Source organism: Notolepis coatsorum (assembly GCF_963971535.1).
Source record: "Notolepis coatsorum genome assembly, chromosome: 8".
In the NCBI taxonomy this organism is placed as follows: Eukaryota; Metazoa; Chordata; class Actinopteri; order Aulopiformes; family Paralepididae; genus Notolepis; species Notolepis coatsorum.
The window spans coordinates 145,443,536-145,462,266 of record NC_140172.1 but is presented as its reverse complement, the minus strand read 5'-3'; the positions used below and the strand labels follow the sequence as shown (position 1 = coordinate 145,462,266).

Genomic DNA, 18,731 nt, shown 5'->3' with positions numbered 1-18,731 from the left:
CTGGCGGGGTGGCGATGACCTCTCTGACCCTCAGTAGCGCTTGTCCTCTGGCGGGGTGGCGATGACCTCTCTGACCCTCAGTAGCGCTTGTCCTCTGGCGGGGTGGCGATGACCTCTCTGACCCTCAGTAGCGCTCGTCCTCTGGCGGGGTGGCGATGACCTCTCTGACCCTCAGTAGCGCTTGTCCTCTGGCGGGGTGGCGATGACCTCTCCGACCCTCAGTAGCGCTCGTCCTCTGGCGGGGTGGCGATGACCTCTCTGACCCTCAGTAGCGCTTGTCCTCTGGCGGGGTGGCGATGACCTCTCTGACCCTCAGTAGCGCTCGTCCTCTGGCGGGGTGGCGATGACCTCTCTGACCCTCAGTAGCGCTTGTCCTCTGGCGGGGTGGCGATGACCTCTCTGACCCTCAGTAGCGCTTGTCCTCTGGCGGGGTGGCGATGACCTCTCTGACCCTCAGTAGCGCTCGTCCTCTGGCGGGGTGGCGATGACCTCTCTGACCCTCAGTAGCGCTTGTCCTCTGGCGGGGTGGCGATGACCTCTGACCCTCAGTAGCGCTTGTCCTCTGGCGGGGTGGCAATGATCAACTCCTTGTTGCCAAAGTCCCAGAAGGCCGTCATGTGGAAGGCTATGTTGGACAGCACCACCAGGTACTCACATAGAGCAAACAGAGTGTAGACTGTGAGAGAGAGAGAGAGAGAGAGAGAGAGAGAGAGAGAGAGAGAGAGAGAGAGAGAGAGAGAGAGAGAGAGAGAGAGAGAGAGAGAGAGAGAGAGAGAGAGAATGAAATGTGTTGAATTGAAAACGACAAGGCTGACAGAGAGAAGGAGAAACAGGAACAACTCTATATAGAGAGACAAAGCACAGAAATATACTAGTGCTGTCAATAGATTTTTTTTAAATTTACTAATTAATCTCACAAATTTCTGTAATTAATCTAGATTAAAAATAGCATTTTTCTACTTAAGACCGAAGCTTGTAACAGATATTTACTTGAGTAAAATCGTGTAATTAATGTAAAATCAACACAAAGAAAGTATATTTAGATTCAAAGACTATTTTAACAGCTTTCTTTGAATACAGTTTCTCTCCCGTGAAATACAAATGTTCAGCTAGACCTCTTTCTTATATCCGAACGAGCAAATATACTGCTGAACGTTCAGAACTTTTCACTCCATAGATTAATATAGATTAATTTATTTTAACGCTTTAAATAATAATTTAAATTAATCTCCAAAGTTGAAGCATTCATTTTGACAGCCCTAAAATATACATATTCACCTGAAATGTAAACTGTCCTCCAGACCAATGAATAGGGTTGGGCATCGTTTGGATTTGAACGATTCCGATTCCGATTCTCCATTTCGATTCCTGTTCTAAACGATTCTCGATTCCGATTCTTTGAGGTGCAGGTCAAAACAGGTCACAGCTTATTTCACAGGAGTTTTTTTTTTTTTTATCTTAATTTTTTTTCATACTATTCACATTTGTCAGTTGACTTGATACAGTTTAATGTGGTTGCTGTACTGTAACTAGAACCGGAAGTTAGGAACCGGTTCCTATTAGAACCGGTTCTCGGTGCCCAACCCTACCAATGAATATACACTAAAAGTGACTGCTACACATGAGGCACCGTGGCACTGACGCCGTGTGTGACACCGGGGGCGCCCTGTGGCACGGGCATGCTTCGAGGCAAAGGGGGCGGGGCTTACGCCACTTACTTCCGGGTTCACAGTGCTTGTTGTGGCGTCTGAAGAAGTACACGGCTGCTAGGCAACAGCTGACGTTGAACAGAAAGAGGCGCAGCTTCCACCGGTACGAGGAGATCTCCTGGCAGAGGGGGCAGAGTGACACAGGGAGGGGACATATCAACGCTAGGTCCAATCCTTCAGACAAAGAACCATAGAAGTCCTTTTTCAGGTTTTCACATCTACCGCAAAACCTTGATTAAAAGCAGAGTCCCAAGGTTGACAAGTAAAGGCCGGTCTTATTAGATTACCTGGTTGCCGTAGATGCTGCAAAGCCGTTTATTAAAAAAAAAAAAAATGCATTTGTAACAGGGGTCAATCTTCTCTGACAATACATACATACGTAGTAATGAATGATTTGTGTAACTAAGCGCAATAATCGATAACTGACTAATTATCAGGGTTGGGTACCAAGCTCTGTACTTTTAACACAATGGTGGCCAAGCACGGAGATCTCCGTGTTTCGATTCCACCCGTTGTGGACAGAGGCACGGATATATCCGTGGCAAGTTGTTATTGCTTTTATTCCATTTTAATAACCTATTCAAGGTCGCCGAGCGGCACTGCAGATTTACCCTACTCTTTGAATTCGAGAAGGTGCAATACCGGCCAGATCCTCTTAGGGGCGCTATCGCGATAATGCAGTGTGCACTGTGGCTGAAGGGAGCATTCTTTTTTTTTAACTTTTTTTTTGAGTTTCCAGTAGCTGGATTCTGGATGTGTAGCATGTACCTTGGATTACGTTTTGCATCGCAGATTTCACCATGCAATAAGGGGATTTATCATCAGCCAATGGACATATCGATCTACCAGATGGCGATCGATAACGGGGAAATGCTCGGGGGGATCCCACCGGACCACGGTAAGATGTTTTTCCCGTAAAGTACAGCCCAATCGGGCATTATTATGATACTCAACCAGGCGTTCGGCCTATGGGGATAATGAGGCTAACGCGGTTATTGGTAATCAATAATCAGAAACGACGTCCCCCGCCCCCCCCCCCCCCCCCTTTCATGCATACATGCTTGAGGATTGTGCCGATCATATGCAGTTTGAGTTTTAACTGTAGCATCTGTAAAACAGAAATGCCATTGGATATAACGTTAGCAGCTATTAGCCCTATATCTAGCCTTCCAGAAAATATACTAGTCCCAAATCCTGTATAACTTATATTCACGGCGCTATAAAATGAGAACGTATTGATGATTTTTTTTTTCTTTAAGCCATTTTGAAGGGACGGTTTATGGACTCAATTGACAATGAGAATGGACAGATAGCAATACTATAAAGTATAGATTTAGCTCTACAAACAGCCCCACGTCTGTTTACATTTCCCGGTCCTCTTGAGATTAATTAGACTCATCCCAGTGGCCGCGATTGTGTTAATGGTGCCGACCGAATTACATCGGTACTACCGAGTACTAGGGCTGACCTCGACTAGTCGAATAGTCGAAAAATCGATCGAAAGGAGCCGTAGTCGACTGCCAACCTTTATTTTTTTATTTTTATTATCAATCTTTTTTTATATTCTTTCCAAAAGTAAAGGGGCCTAGAAGCGTGACTAACGCTAATGGCGCGCATACCAGCGAGGCCAAGTCGACTATACAGATCTTTAGTCGGGGACAGGCCTATACCGAGTACCGATTCACGCCAGATCAATCAGTACCATATTTTGGTACCTTTACATGTTTAGTATAAAGTACAAGAGTGTAATATTACTAGACAAGAGGGATCATTTTCCACAAATATACTGTATATATTACTGTCCCGTCTCTTGGGTCTTTTGAAAGACCAGACGAGGTCAGAGGAGTTTGATTACTGGATGGCCAGATCATGTTGATATTTACAAACATAATACATGATTATGGGATTTACTTTGTGTAGTACGTTACAACAATACATAAATAAATAAATGTTCTAAATAAATAACAATGTTGAAATTGAGAAGTTTGGATTTTTTTTTTTTTTTTTACAACTGAAATTATTATTTTTGTTATTACAGAGAGAGTTAAGTACCGGAAAAAGGTACCGTTGGGTATCGATACAGAATTGCAGGTACTGGTACTGGTACCGGTTGAAAATGTGAACGGTACCCAACCCTACTAATTATAGGGCGGCACAGAGAGAAAAAAGTATGACCTGAAATCCAAGATAGTAAAAGGGCCAGACTGCGTGGTGGGGGGGGAGGAAGCTCATTGCACACTAAAGTAAACTACATTACACTACATTACAGGGTCGTAATGTCCGGTGAAAATGATTCCTGAGTGGCCCAAACTGGGCAAGGTAGCGGGGCCTGCTTGTCCGTCTCAGACAATGTGCCTGTGCTAGCAGTCTCTGTCTGCACAACCTCGCTTGGTGTGTGTGTGTGACTGTGTGTGACTGTGTGTGTGTGTGTGTGTGTGTCTGTGTGTGTGTGTGTCTGTGACTGTGTGTGACTGTGTGTGTGTGTGTGTGTGTGTGTGTGTGTGTGTGTGTGTGTGTGCGTGCGTGTGGGCTTGGACGCTGTCCGCTGGCGCTGAACTGGACGCGTCTATTTTTTTACCAAACGGTTCGTGCGTTTTGCGAATCTGATTGGCCACGCACGTTTCTGGTCATGTGACATGTGCGCCCAATCGCGTGACGCGCCCATTTCCGCGTCGAATAGCCTGCAAACGACCTAACGCCCAGTTTATCACTGGTTAAGCTTAGGCGACTCTTTCGCAGTTGGTTAAGGTTAGAGTTTGGAATCAGGGCTGGCGTTCTATCGCCCTGCTCTAAGACAAACTCTAACCTTAACCAACTTCGAAAGAGCGCCTAAGCTTAACCGTCGAAATAACTTGCCGTCACACGATTGGGCGCACATGTCACATGACCAGAAACGTCAGTGGCCAATCAGATTCGCAAAACGCACACGAACCGTTTGGTAAAAGTAATGACGCGAACTGGACAGCGAGAAGCACCTGAAAACAAAGTCTCATATCTCTCTACACTCACTGGCGCCGACTCTCGGGAGTGAGATCAAATTAGTGATTAGTTCGTTGATTCAAGGTTTGTTGTGATTGGAGGCTCAAGAACAGAGAGGGGGCGGGGTTTGAGATAGGGTCAAATTCTTGAAGATCTCCAAGACAGTGTGTGAAAACATTGTGTGTGTGTGTGTGTGTGTTTAGGCCTGGATTATCCCTGTGGTTTGAGGCTTAATTGTATTTATTTATCTTAATTATTGTTGTTCTAGGTAGGCGGTCTCTTTGGGTGTGACATCGGCAGTTCAGACAGTAAACACACGTTACATTGGTAGATGAGGAAAAGAGAAGGACGGTCGTCAGTTATCTCTCCCCGTCTTGTGTGCAAACAGCACATGACTTCTCTACTCATGCTGGTCCCTGGAGAGACTCGCCGGTCAGGACAGGGCCAGGACAAGCCCCCCACCACTTACTGCAGACACTCTGACCGCTGCTGTGACTTCACCGTCCCCTCCACTACCACTATTTGCAACAACGCATAGTGCACATTATAACCTCCTACCACCACACTGTGAACTGAACGTGCAATACTGTTACTCATGCCTTATTTTCTCTTCTACTTTATCATTATCATCATCTCTTACAATGTGTACTTGTTCTGTTGTGTTTTTGTATGTGTCCTTTATTTATTTAATTTTGTTGTTGTTGTTGTTGTGTGCCATGTGTTCTGATTCTGAATTACATTGCACAAACTGTGGGACCCTCTCGAAAACGAGATACTGTATCTCAATGTGGTTATCCCAATAAAATTATTTCAATATATATTTCAATATTATTTATTTTAGCATAAAAACTGTATTCTAGTTAAAAGTGTTTATATTTTATGATTCTGTGTGAATATTTCCATTGCACGGTGTAACTGTGTTTAACTGTGCATTATGATGACAATAAAATATCTTGAATCTTGGAGGTTGAGTACATCCAGGCTAGAGAGACCAGGGCCCTATTCCCCGTACCTGGTTCAACTAAGTCGATCAAGAGTCCCATTATCCAGATTCAATTAACCCGATGTTTGAATCCGGGATTTTCCTGTTCCTCGAAGGTGGATTCAGTCTCGTTCATTTGAACCAGACTTGAGACCCAGGATAATTGCGCGCGCCCGCCTCAGCTGACAAGACAGCAAGTGTCGATAGCAGAAATCCTGATTTTCTAACGGCATTGATTGATTGATTGATTTAAAACATTATTAACAGATTGCAGAATGGGTACAATGCAGTACGGCTCATAGCCTCGCCGACAAGTTAAATGCATAATCTATAGGCTAATTTTAAATCCCTCATTACCCCAATCAATCAGATTATATTTCTTTAAACGTACCTGCTGGCAGTATAGGCTTATGGAATGAATAATCAAATGAGATCTTGCTAGCGAAAATAATTAGTTCAGCTCTTTCAGAATAACGATAAAAACAAGCCCAAATAGTATATCTAATTGATACGAATTATATCATGAGGATATCTGTATGTGCTTAGGTATTAATATTATGTACTATATAAATACATGGTTTCCAAAGAGAGGCTTGGAGGGAGGCTTGCAGTTACACTATTAATCAGGTTTTAATCCGTTTCGGACCTAATCCATACATGCATTGAATTGATTACCATTTGGTTTATAACCAGTGACACCTCATGTTCATCATCAGATAACAGTGCTTGAAAAGATAAATGCATTTTCTCGAATTCATTCATCAAAAACGTCAAAGGCTCATTCAATTTATCAAGTCACGTCACGTCATCAAATCCATCAAACAGCGCATCTCCTCATATATTTTAATCCCAGTTACAATATCACAATAACGTGTGACACTATCACAGTGATACAATTAAATATTCCACAGATTCAGATTCCTCATAATTCATATCCACAATCCGCGCATAGACGCTTCAGCTTGAATGAAACGCATCCGGGTGCTCCGTTAAGCAAATACACAGCGAAGAATATTAAACTAATCAGAGCCAAACACCCGATATGTTTCATTCATTAAAAATATCCCAGCGGGATTCACATTTGCAATGATCCGTTTAGTCCGTTATTAAAATAACTGTGTGTCGCGACTCGCGAGCGCCGTATCCGTATAAATATGACATGCATTATATAGGACAAAGTAAATTCATAGGCTGAATATGATTTATTATCAGCGTTACTGCAGACATATTATTTTACATTTCAAACGAAGCACAAGAACATAATTCAGAATGGTATAATGCAGATCTAGACTGTGAGAATCATTTCAGGAAGCGAGCTGGCATTTCTTTGCGGGGGCGTGGCCATGGTTCATCCAGCTAACTGAACTTAACCCTGCTCTCGACCAGGCTCAAACTTTTTGATCTGTTGTCATGGTGATTTAGACAATCGAGCGTCGGGGAATGGAAAGGTCTGGCTTAAGTCAGGCTATGCTGGATATTATCCGGCTAACTCAGTTAGCCAGGTACGGGGAACGGGTCCCAGAGTATTGTTGACATAAACGCTCTTAGTGGCGGTAGGAGGACACATGCAACACACTACTAGTCTTACGCTCACAACAAGGGAGTGGCGCACAATATAGCTTGCTCAAATGTTGTTGAAGAGCTGTCCAGCAATCACACGACCCGAAACCACCAGAACTAAAACCTGCGATGTCATCAAGACGTGCAATCAGCTCTTCTACTGGCGAATGACAAAAAAAATAAATTGTTTGGTTCCTGTTGGTTGTCAGTTAAGGCCATGGGTAGGTAGGGAATTAATTAATTTTTTTCCCACGGCGACTATGGATAGGGAATTTCTTTATTTAATTTTAATGTTCACGACAACATGGACGCATGTACTCTGCCAGCATGTTTAATGTCCATAATACTAAAGGTTAAAATACAAAGACACTGTACTACAAAAGTACAATGTACTTTTCAGAGAGCTGTGCAAATATTGTGAAATACTTGCTTTTTATATATTCTCATTATTGACATGGACTGCACTTTTTGACTAAGATTTAACTCAACTTTATTGCCAAAAAAAAAAAAAAAAAAAAAAGGTCTCATAAAATAAATGTGGGTCGCACCTAAATCGGCAGGGTCGGTCGGCAAACGGAACCAAACCATTTATTTTGCATGGCCTTAGGAGGAGATGGGCCACTCCAGGGTCATACCAGAGACACTCTATAAGGAGGAGACGGACCACTCCGGGGTCATACCAGAGAGATGGACCACTCCTGGGTCATACCAGAGACACTCTATAAGGAGAAGATGGACCACTCCGGGGTCATACCAGAGACACTCTATAAGGAGGAGATGGGCCACTCCGGGGTCATACCAGAGACACTCTATAAGGAGGAGACGGGCCACTCCGGGGTCATACCAGAGACACTCTATAAGGAGGAGATGGGCCACTCCGGGGTCATACCAGAGACACTCTATAAGGAGGAGATGGGCCACTCCGGGGTCATACCAGAGACACTCTATAAGGAGGAGACGGGCCACTCCGGGGTCATACCAGAGACACTCTGTAAGGAGGAGATGGACCACTCCGGGGTCATACCAGAGACACTCTATAAGGAGAAGATGGACCACTCCGGGGTCATACCAGAGACACTCTATAAGGAGGAGATGGACCACTCCGGGGTCATACCAGAGACACTCTATAAGGAGGAGACGGGCCACTCCGGGGTCATACCAGAGACACTCTATAAGGAGGAGATGGACCACTCCGGGGTCATACCAGAGACACTCTATAAGGAGGAGATGGACCACTCCGGGGTCATACCAGAGACACTCTATAAGGAGGAGACGGGCCACTCCGGGGTCATACCAGAGACACTCTATAAGGAGGAGATGGACCACTTCGGGGTCATACCAGAGACACTCTATAAGGAGGAGATGGACCACTCCGGGGTCATACCAGAGACACTCTATAAGGAGGAGACGGGCCACTCCGGGGTCATACCAGAGACACTCTATAAGGAGGAGATGGACCACTCCGGGGTCATACCAGAGACACTCTATAAGGAGGAGATGGACCACTCCGGGGTCATACCAGAGACACTCTATAAGGAGGAGACGGGCCACTCCGGGGTCATACCAGAGACACTCTATAAGGAGGAGATGGACCACTTCGGGGTCATACCAGAGACACTCTATAAGGAGGAGATGGACCACTCCGGGGTCATACCAGAGACACTCTATAAGGAGGAGACGGGCCACTCCGGGGTCATACCAGAGACACTCTATAAGGAGGAGATGGACCACTTCGGGGTCATACCAGAGACACTCTATAAGGAGGAGATGGACCACTCCGGGGTCATACCAGAGACACTCTATTAGGAGGAGACGGGCCACTCCGGGGTCATACCAGAGACACTCTATAAGGAGGAGATGGACCACTCCGGGGTCATACCAGAGACACTCTATAAGGAGGAGATGGTTATATTTCTAGTGGTAAGCTTGCATCATCTAGTGGGAAATAATAAATATAAATCAACCTGAACAACAAGACCATTTCCACTCTCAACAGGCTGAGATGCCCAACCCTTTTAATGCTATTATGGTGACAGATCTGGATCAGTGGCTCTACAGTGCCATCTAAAGGTTAAATGGGAGAACTGTTGTTTTCTTTTTTTTAAAGGGATGTTCCTGTTCCTGCTGCCTTTGGCGGAAGTTGACGTTTCTGAGACATTTTATGTAACGTGACAAAAAAGAAATCTATAGACAGGGTCTGACATACAACTTCAGACAGAAAGTCACACACATGGAAGCGGTTCAATTCCTAGGATGGCGTAGCTTTGATTCAATTCAGGATTTTCTACAAAATTCCAAAATATCATTGCGATATAAAAGTTCTCATATCCAACCTATTATTGAGAATTAATGCTCAATTGGCAGCGAATTGTACTTTCATTAAATATTGTGAATTGATTGAACTGAGAATGAATTCACCCCAAAACTGACACGTGCACACACACAAACACACTAGAGCTGTTTCCCCGAAGCCTGTTTTTGGGCTTCGAACTTCGTCAGGGTTTTTCGAACGGACGTTCGAACCTTCGTTTTTAATAATAAAAAAAGAATAAAACATTTATTTTATTTTTTTAATAAATATCCTCAAACTAAATCCTCAATTTGAATAAAGTGATTAAATTAGTCTTTTGTTTCTTCTTTTATTTATATATATATTTTTTTTTTATTTCTTTCTTTTTTTAATCTACTTTCTTTAATGAATATAACTCATCGGTTGTAATACTATAATATTAGTGTGGCCTAATCTTTATCTGCAACTGTGAAGAAAACCCCCATTGGTTTAAACAGAATGAATAAACACATAAAAGAAATATATTTAAAAAAAGATAAATATAAAAAAAATAAACGTGTAATTCGAATGTTGATTTAGAATTTGAATGCCAACGTTAACGAACAAAGGTCTGAACGTTCGAACACACACACACACACACACACAGAAGGTGTACGGTAAAGGAGAGGGGCCTCTTACCTCAGGATTGACACAGTATCTCTTGATCACCTGCCACAGTCTGCATGTAATCAGCATGTGGACCAGGGAGCTGGCGATGAACACAATAAATGCATATTTATGGACGCCTGTGGAAACAAAAACAAGTGTCTGTCACAGCAGCAGCAACAACAACACATTTACAGTAATATGCAGCAGTAATTAACATCAATCTGTGTTAAGTACTTAAGATGAAGCCGTTATCGTCATTATCGACTGAGCCTGTCGTGACCAGACCTTTGATATAACGACAGGTTGGTCCATCAGTGTACCTCTCAAAAGTCTTTATATATGGGGGGGGGGGGGGGACAATAGTCTATATTCGAAACTAGGGCTGTCAGTTTATCGCGTTAATTAGATTAATTAATTACACAGCAAATTATCGCGTTATGAAAATTAACTCAAAATTAATAAAAAAAATTAAAAAGATGTTTTAATATATATCTTTTTTTTATCTCATTCATTCCATAAGAACGTAGAATACACATTTACAGACTTTTTTTTAATGGACCATTTGCATGTTCTTGGTATCTGATTCTAGGGACATCTATGGATCTCAGGGAATGTATTCCCAGTGTCAGAAATACTGTGTCTGTTACTAGGCTTGAGTAAATTCTAATGAACCAAATGAGAATATCAATAAAAAAAATCTGTATCTTTGACTGTGAATAACACCGTGCTCAAATTGACCAGACCTGAAAAATCTAAGCAAATGAATAAATGGAAGATGATTAAACAGAAGGTTTTGTAGATACAGTACTGAATTCTGCCATCCGGACACATGCCATTTGAAATATGATTAATATAGAATACAGAATATCAGGCATAAAATGGTTATGAGATTAAAATGTGATTAATCAGATCAATTCATTACAAATCCTGTAATTAATTAGATAAAAAAATTTAAGTCACTATTTGAAACCCTTACTATAGGTCTCTGTGGAGGGTTAGGGCTATAGTCACTATTTGAAACCCTTACTATAGGTCTCTGTGGAGGCTACATATGTGAGCAGCAGCAAGCCGGCGTTCTCCGTCAGGTTGCAGACGAGCGCCAGGCCGCTGAGCAGCAGGTCCGCCAGGCTCTTGGCGAAGCGCCCGCGGTAGAAGCTGAAGTAGGTGGCGGCCATCAGGAGGCGCGGCGCCGAGTGCAGCCCGATGCAGCAGCGCCAGACGTAGCGCTCGGGGACCAGGCCGATGGAGGCGCTGATGGAGGGGAGATAGTTTGGCACCTGGTGGAGGACACGGACACAGAGGACACAGAGATAAAGGACACAGAGATAAAGGACACGGAGATAAAGGACATGGAGATAAAGTCGAGTTGTCAAGTCAAGAGTTTTATTTGTCACGGCATACAGGGCATACAGTGAAATGCGGGTGGTCATGCCCGCAGCGATTGTGCAATAATACAAGTAGTAATAAGAAGAATAAGACATAAAAGGTATAATGTACATAAGGTTTACAAAAAGCATGGTAAAAGACATGCCAAGGTCCTGCGATAGTGCAGTACAGTGTTAAGCTACAGACGAGGCAGTGGGTCTTATGTACACTAACACTACTATACAATACTATACTATATACAGTTATACTATATATCCTTATGTGGGGACACGGATCAAATCAAAGGATCAAATGGGTGCTGCTGGGTACAACCTGTTCCTAGGAGATGGAGAAGCAGAACGAGGGAGTTTAGACGGGGAACATAAATACGTGTGCAGGCAGCTCTCTCACTGCCCGGTCCTCTTCCACTCTTTCCCTCACTGTCCAGTCATCCAAACAAACTCAAAAGTTTTGGTGACCGGGCATTCTCACGAGCTGCACCCCGACTCTGGAACTCCCTCCCTCAGACCATCAGAGACTCTCCCTCACAGTCTCCACCTTCAAATCCAGACTCAAAACCTACCTGTTCTCCCAAGCATTCAACCTTCCTTACCCATAATAACCACCCTCCTCCGACTCGCCACCATTTCCCCCCTGCCCCACGTTCTCTCCTCTCCTGCCCCCCCCCCCACCCCCCCCCGGGTTTTCCCTTACTCTCCTCCCGACTGTCTCCCCTACTCACTCCCGTATTTGTTATCCGTTACTCGTGGTTTTATGTTCCTGTGTATTCTTATTGTCCTCCGTTTCCCTGTGGTTCTATGTTTCTTTGTTTTCTTTGTTTCTTTTTTGCCTATTGTCAGGGACTTTGGGTCTTTGAAAAGCGCTATACAAAATAAATGAATTATTAGTATTATTATTATTATTATTATTATTATTATTATTATTATTATTATTATTATTATTATTATTATTATTATTATTATTATTATTAATTGGGCTAACAAGCCATGCACTCCACCATGTTCCCTGGTGAGTCAGCAGACTCATCCATTAGCAGGTAGAGTGGGGGTCGTCACAGACTCACCCATTAGCAGGTAGAGTGGGGGTCGTCACAGACTCACCCATTAGCAGGTAGAGTGGGGGGTCGTCACAGACTCACCCATTAGCAGGTAGAGTGGGGGGTCGTCAGCAGACTCACCCATTAGCAGGTAGAGTGGGGGGTCGTCACAGACTCACCCATTAGCAGGTAGAGTGGGGGTCGTCAGCAGACTCACCCATTAGCAGGTAGAGTGGGGGTCATCACAGACTCACCCATTAGCAGGTAGAGTGGGGGTCGTCAGCAGACTCACCCATTAGCAGGTAGAGTGGGGGTCATCACAGACTCACCCATTAGCAGGTGTGCTGTGCCACAGGTGCTATGGTTGCCGGGGGGGCGGGGGTTGTTGAGAGGTCAGTTCATTCAAACTACGCACAATATTAGCCGAAATGGCAGTTTATTTTTTTTGCGAATGACAAGAGTATTATTGTCAATTATTTGTTCATAGGTTTTTACAGGAAAGAATCCTCTCAGGAAGTTGAAAAGTGCCTTTATGTAATGTAACAATAAAGTGCAATAGCAATATACAATGTACAAGTGATTAAACTGGAGTAAAATATAAATGAGTAGTAGTACTGAGTAATTATGATAATCACAGTGTTTCCCCTACCATTGCCTTGAAGGGGCGGCCCCCCCTGAAAAAAATCCTAGGGGAAACACTGAATCAGATGTATGTACAGTATTATGGTACAGTGTTTCCCACAGGATTTTGTGAGACTGTGGTGGGTGAACCTCAGGCCCTCTAGGGGGGTCCAGGGGCATGCCCCCTCCGAAACTGTACATTTTAAAGTTAAATGCATCAATCTGGTGCACTTTGAGAGCAAAATAAAGAGGCTAGATCTATGATGAACTTTGTGCTCAAAACACAAAATCGACTAGAGCTTCCCAATCCTCTCCTCGAAGCACCCCAGCCGTTCAATGTATTTGTTAAATTCCACCACCAGCACACCTGATTCAACTTAACTAGCCCTTTATTAGTTGAATCAAGGTGTGCTGGTGGTGGAATTTAACAAATACATGGAACGGCTGGGGTGTCTCGAGGAGAGGTTTGGGAACCACTGGCACTAGAGCAGACATTTGAGCCATCAAAGAAATTACCGGTAAGCAAAAGTGGTTACCTGTGTTGAACTGGTTTATTTTTTAGAAAATAAAAAAAATATATATACTGGATTACTATTACGACTACTACCACTGCCAATACTACTGATACATGATCCCTATTGGCAAACTTTATATTTATAAAAATAAAAATAAAAATTGATTTCTAGGTAATTAATGGGAAACACTGTGGTAGTATTATGTACAGTGATACAGGAATAAAGACCCTATGGCAGTAAGTCATACAGGCCAGCAGCATAACAGGTAAGAGTAGGTAAGGGATACGGATATAGATATAGTATCTATCTATACTTGTGTAAAAGGATTATATGCAGGTATAATCAGACAGAATATACATATACATGCACACGGTATATACAGCATTGTTGTACATGCTATCATCTTCCAACCATTGTCATAGTAGTAGTGGGAGACAGCGATGTTTACTTTCAAAAGCGTCTTGGTGGACACTAGACATGGGGGTGTGGGGGGGGGGGGGCGACAAACAGACACAACAAAAATGCAATACATCTCCACGTAGGCAGCGGGATGAGGCAGTGGACTGGACAACTTACTTCACAGTGGGTATATGTCGACTCGTCAAAGTGATACATTAATGAAATGGCCAGGCAGGCGAGGAGGCCAGTGACGGGCAGTAAGCCTGTTAGGACCGAAAAGTCCCTGAAAGACAGGCGGATGAGAGGCCCCCTCTCCAGGTTCCCATAAGGTCCCTGAAGCATCCTGAGAGGGGAGGAGAGGAGAGGAGGAGAAGAGAGGGGAGGAGAGGAGAGGAGAGGAGAGGGGAGGAGAGGAGAGGAGAGGAGAGGAGAGGAGAGGAGAGGAGAGGAGAGGAGAGGGAGAGGAGGGGAGGAGAGGAGATGAGAGGAGAGGAGAAGAGAGGGGAGGGGAGGGGAGGAGAGAGGGGAGGGGAGGAGAGAGGAGAGGAGAGGAGAGGAGAGGAGAGGAGAAGAGAGGGGAGGAGAGGAGACGAGAGGAGAGGAGAGGAGAAGGGAGGAGAGGAGAGAGGGAGGAGAGGAGAGGAGAGGAGAGGAGAGGAGAGAGAGGAGAGGAGAGGAGAGGAGAGGGAGAGGGAGGAGAGGGGAGGAGAAGAGAGGAGAAGGGAGAGGAGAGGGGAGGAGAGGAGAAGGGAGGAGAGGGGAGGAGAAGAGAAGAGAAGAGAAGAGAAGAGAAGAGAAGAGAAGAGAAGAGAAGAGAGGAGGAGAGAGGAGAGGAGAGGAGAGGGGAGGGGAGGGAGGAGAGGAGAGGAGAGGAGAGGAGAGGAGAGGAGAGGGAGAGGAGAGGAGAGGAGAGGAGAGGAGAGGAGAGGAGAGGAGAGGAGAGGAGGAGGAGAGGGGAGGAGAAGAGGAGAGGAGAGGAGAGGAGAGGAGAGGAGAGGAGAAGAGAGGAGAGGGGAGGAGAAGAGAGGCGAAGGGAGGAGAGGGGAGGGGAGGAGAAGAGAGGAGAGGAAGAAGAGAGGAGAGGAGAGGAGAATGAGAGGAGAGGGGAGGAGAAGAGAGGAGAGAGAAAGAAGAGGGGAGGGAGAGGGATAAGAGAAGAGGGGAGAAGAGGAGAAGAGATAAAAGAAGAGAGGGACGAGAAGAGAAGATAAGAGAGGAGAGGATAAAAGAGGGGAGAAGAGAAGAGAGGGGAGGAGAGAGAGAGGAGAAGAGAAGATGGGAGAGGAGAAGATAAGAGAAAAGAAGAGTGGGAGGGGAGGAAGAGGGGGAGAGGAGAGAAGGAGTGAAAAGAAGAGTGGGGAGAAGAGAGGAAGAGAAGAGAAGAAAGAGATAAGGGAGAGAAGTGGGTGAAGAGAGGAGGAGGAGAAGAAGAGGGGAGAGCGAAGAGGGGAGAAGAAGAGAGGAGAAGAGCAAATAGAGGAGAAGAGAGGGGAGAAGAAAAGAAGAGAAAGAAGGAGAAGAGAAGAGAGGGAGGAGAAGAGAATAAATTAAGCATCCTGGAAAGACAGGCAGTAGAGAACGAACAGTTACACGGGTATAGGTTAACCCTTTCACTAACACACTACATAAGGGGTTAACCCCTTTCACTAACCACACTACCTAAGGGGTTAACCCTTTCACTAACACACTACCTAAGGGGTTAACCCTTTCACTGCGACAACAATACAGAAGGTTAACCATCTGTAGTGTGGTAGTGAAAGGGACTTAGAAGGAACATTATGGGAAGAACCACTTACCGTCTTCTCCAGAGTCAGACAAGAAGATAAGATACAGATTTCTCTCTCTGTGTGTTCAGTAGAAAGCTATCGACAGACCTTCCTTAGCACAAATTAATGGAAGACGATACGGACCAGCTAGCCTAGTTGTTAGCCAGAAACACCTTTCGCAGAGTTTTAGGCTATAGTGGTCCGTATGGCATTCTACTGAACACACAGAGAGGAAACTGGTATATCTATCTTCTTGTCTGACTCTGGAGAGAGATGGTAAGGGCATTTTATTTGTAATAATCCACGTTCTTGTAACCAGCCCATAGTTTGTCATGGATCCAAACTCATGAGAACATAATAGTATTCTGGTCATGTTGGGGGAACAACTAGGAAGTGGGGGCAGTGAACATGGGTCTCCCTCTCATAAAGCAGATTGCAGAAATTGTGCAGTGTGGACCACAGATGACTATCTTTTATCTTTTATTTAATTTGCATTTATTTAAAAATGTTTGGACCTTATGGTGTTCTTGTTTTGTTCTTGACTTATTGTGATGTTTCTTCTTGACCTGTTTAAAGAAGACGTGTCCGGCCCATGGGGACATTGATGTGTGTTGTCTGGCCCTTACAAATACATTTGATTTGATTTATTACGGATCCCCATTAGTCATCACCGCAGCAACAACTAGTCTTCCTGGGGCCCACACACACACACAACAAAAAACAGTACATACATAACATTATAGTAGCATACATTAAAAAAATATATTCCAATATTCCTACATATAAAAATTATTCCAAATAGCATTACAGTACACAAACAGACAGTATCCGATCACAGAAAATACAATAAAAGGGATTATTAAACTCTCAGTCATATCTTTACAGTGTAAACTACAGTATCTGTCTTTTTCTTTAGTGTGAATGAATGAATGAATGAAAACTTTATTTAACAGATTGCAGAATGGGTACAATACAGTACAGCTCAACAATACACACAATTGTTAAGGGGATGCAGACCAGAGAAAGACTTTAGTCTTGTTTACATCAGGGTCCCCCATTTTCAATTCATATTTAATTAATGTAAACTAATTTATTTTTCTCTCAATGCTCTTTTCAAATTAGTTTTAAAAACGTATCGTATTCTTTTTAAACCGTGTATGGGGGTAAAGTGAACAGTCAATACAATAAATCAACCGTTTGATTTGGGACCCAACAGTGATGTTATATTTGGACTAACATTATTAACTTACCTGACCCCCCTCCCAGCCTAACTCTTCTTGTGTTTTAGAGACATTCAAGTAACGTTACGTTACAGCTTCCTAGCCAGAGACTGGGGCTATTTATATAGCTGTCGATAAATGAGCTGATTATTAGTGTAACTTAACTTCCATAATAAACTTCTATTTGGGATTTATAATCATCATTATTTGCACCCGGAACTATCGTGTTAGCTGTTGTTGTGAAGGGCATAGATATCTATAGATGGTGAAGGGCTCATAGATATATAGATATCTATGGAAGGGCTAGCTAGCTATTATAAGGCGGAAGTAATTCTTCTTCTTCTCGGGTTCACCTCCAAGTGAGTGCTGCCCTCCAGAGGTTTTGAATAGATCATTATATTCTTCACAATGTTTTATTTTTTTTGTCTAAACTTCAACAAAACAAAAACACAACATCAACAATATCAATAATAACACACCAATAATAATAATAATAATAATAATAATAATAATAATAATAATAATAATAATAATAATAATAATAATAATAATAATAATAATAATAATAATAATAATAATAATAATAATAATAATAATAATGATACAATAATAAACATGTGTTATATATAAACCTAGACAAAAAATACTAAATAAAAATGTAAAAGTAAAAATACCAATTCAAAATAAGAAAGACATCACAAATAACACAGACATCTGACCCCCCCCCCCCCCCCCCCCACCCCCTAGACTGCCGGACTTCCCAGGACCAACACCCCACCCCCATTCCGAGTTCTTGACCAACTTTGGAAAAATAAAACATTCCAATCCCTAAACTATTATGTGCAAAAAAAAATGTTTGGTCCTAGCGCAAATGTAACGTAACGTTAATCCCTAACAATGTCCCAGGTGGTATAGTGTAATAGTGCCATGATGACTCATATCACAGCCTCATACCACCCCCCCCCCAGGGACTGCTGCCAGACATCCAACTACTAGGAACCTATAGTAGCTGACTTCCACCTAAAAGGACAATATATACTTACCTTATGGATACCGCAACTGATGTGTATACTTCATCAGAGCATATATTTAGTATTTAGCATTTTAGCATTATATATTGTAACTATATTTACTGTAGGGCAAATATAAATGAGAGGGCATACATACCCTCATCTCGCACCTTGTTGCCCATATCCAGAGTTAATTATATTGTTAACACTGCCTTTTTATTCTATTTTTACTTCTCCACTGTACTATAATTCTGTGACCTGTACCATGTCATCTACCTGTACCCCCCCCCCCCCCATGCTGCTATGATGCCTGAATTTCCCCCATGGCGATCAATAAAGGAATATCTTATCTCATATTATGCCCTCTATCCAAGAAGGAGCGCTTCACCAAAAAAAGAATATTCTGATTAGTTTAGCACATAATCTCACACATCCAAAAGCTCTATAAACTACTGTACATGTTCACTTAGTTTGACTAAATGACACATAGCTTAGTGTTTGGTAAATGGACTACATTTCTAGTGCTTTTATTCCAAGCGCTCTACAACGTATGTCTCCACATTTATACCCGTTCACTCATCCACACACCGACGGCGGAGGCGACCATGCG

The 18,731-nt window shown here is 43.3% G+C and overlaps 2 protein-coding genes across 2 annotated transcripts in view; both read right to left on the bottom strand.

The window, feature by feature from the left end:
• Nucleotides 1–295: 295 nt before the first annotated feature.
• Nucleotides 296–14,467, bottom strand: LOC311232808 (post-GPI attachment to proteins factor 2-like; the record flags this gene model as incomplete). Its single annotated transcript, XM_084319611.1, has 5 exons — nucleotides 296–676; nucleotides 1,719–1,827; nucleotides 10,199–10,305; nucleotides 11,196–11,445; nucleotides 14,303–14,467. 5 exons carry the CDS (start codon nucleotides 14,465–14,467, stop codon nucleotides 546–548), a joined length of 762 nt encoding a protein of 253 aa, XP_084175737.1. The 3' UTR covers nucleotides 296–545.
• A 1,205-nt stretch (nucleotides 14,468–15,672) lies between these two features.
• LOC311233625 (scaffold protein ILK-like) overlaps nucleotides 15,673–18,731 on the bottom strand; it is a gene marked incomplete at its 3' end in the record, with an annotated part of 44,051 nt that continues 40,992 nt past the window's right edge. Inside the window, exon 13 of the mRNA XM_084320591.1 lies at nucleotides 15,673–15,681. Coding sequence (XP_084176717.1) covers nucleotides 15,673–15,681 — 9 coding nt within the window. The remainder of the gene's footprint in view (nucleotides 15,682–18,731) is intronic.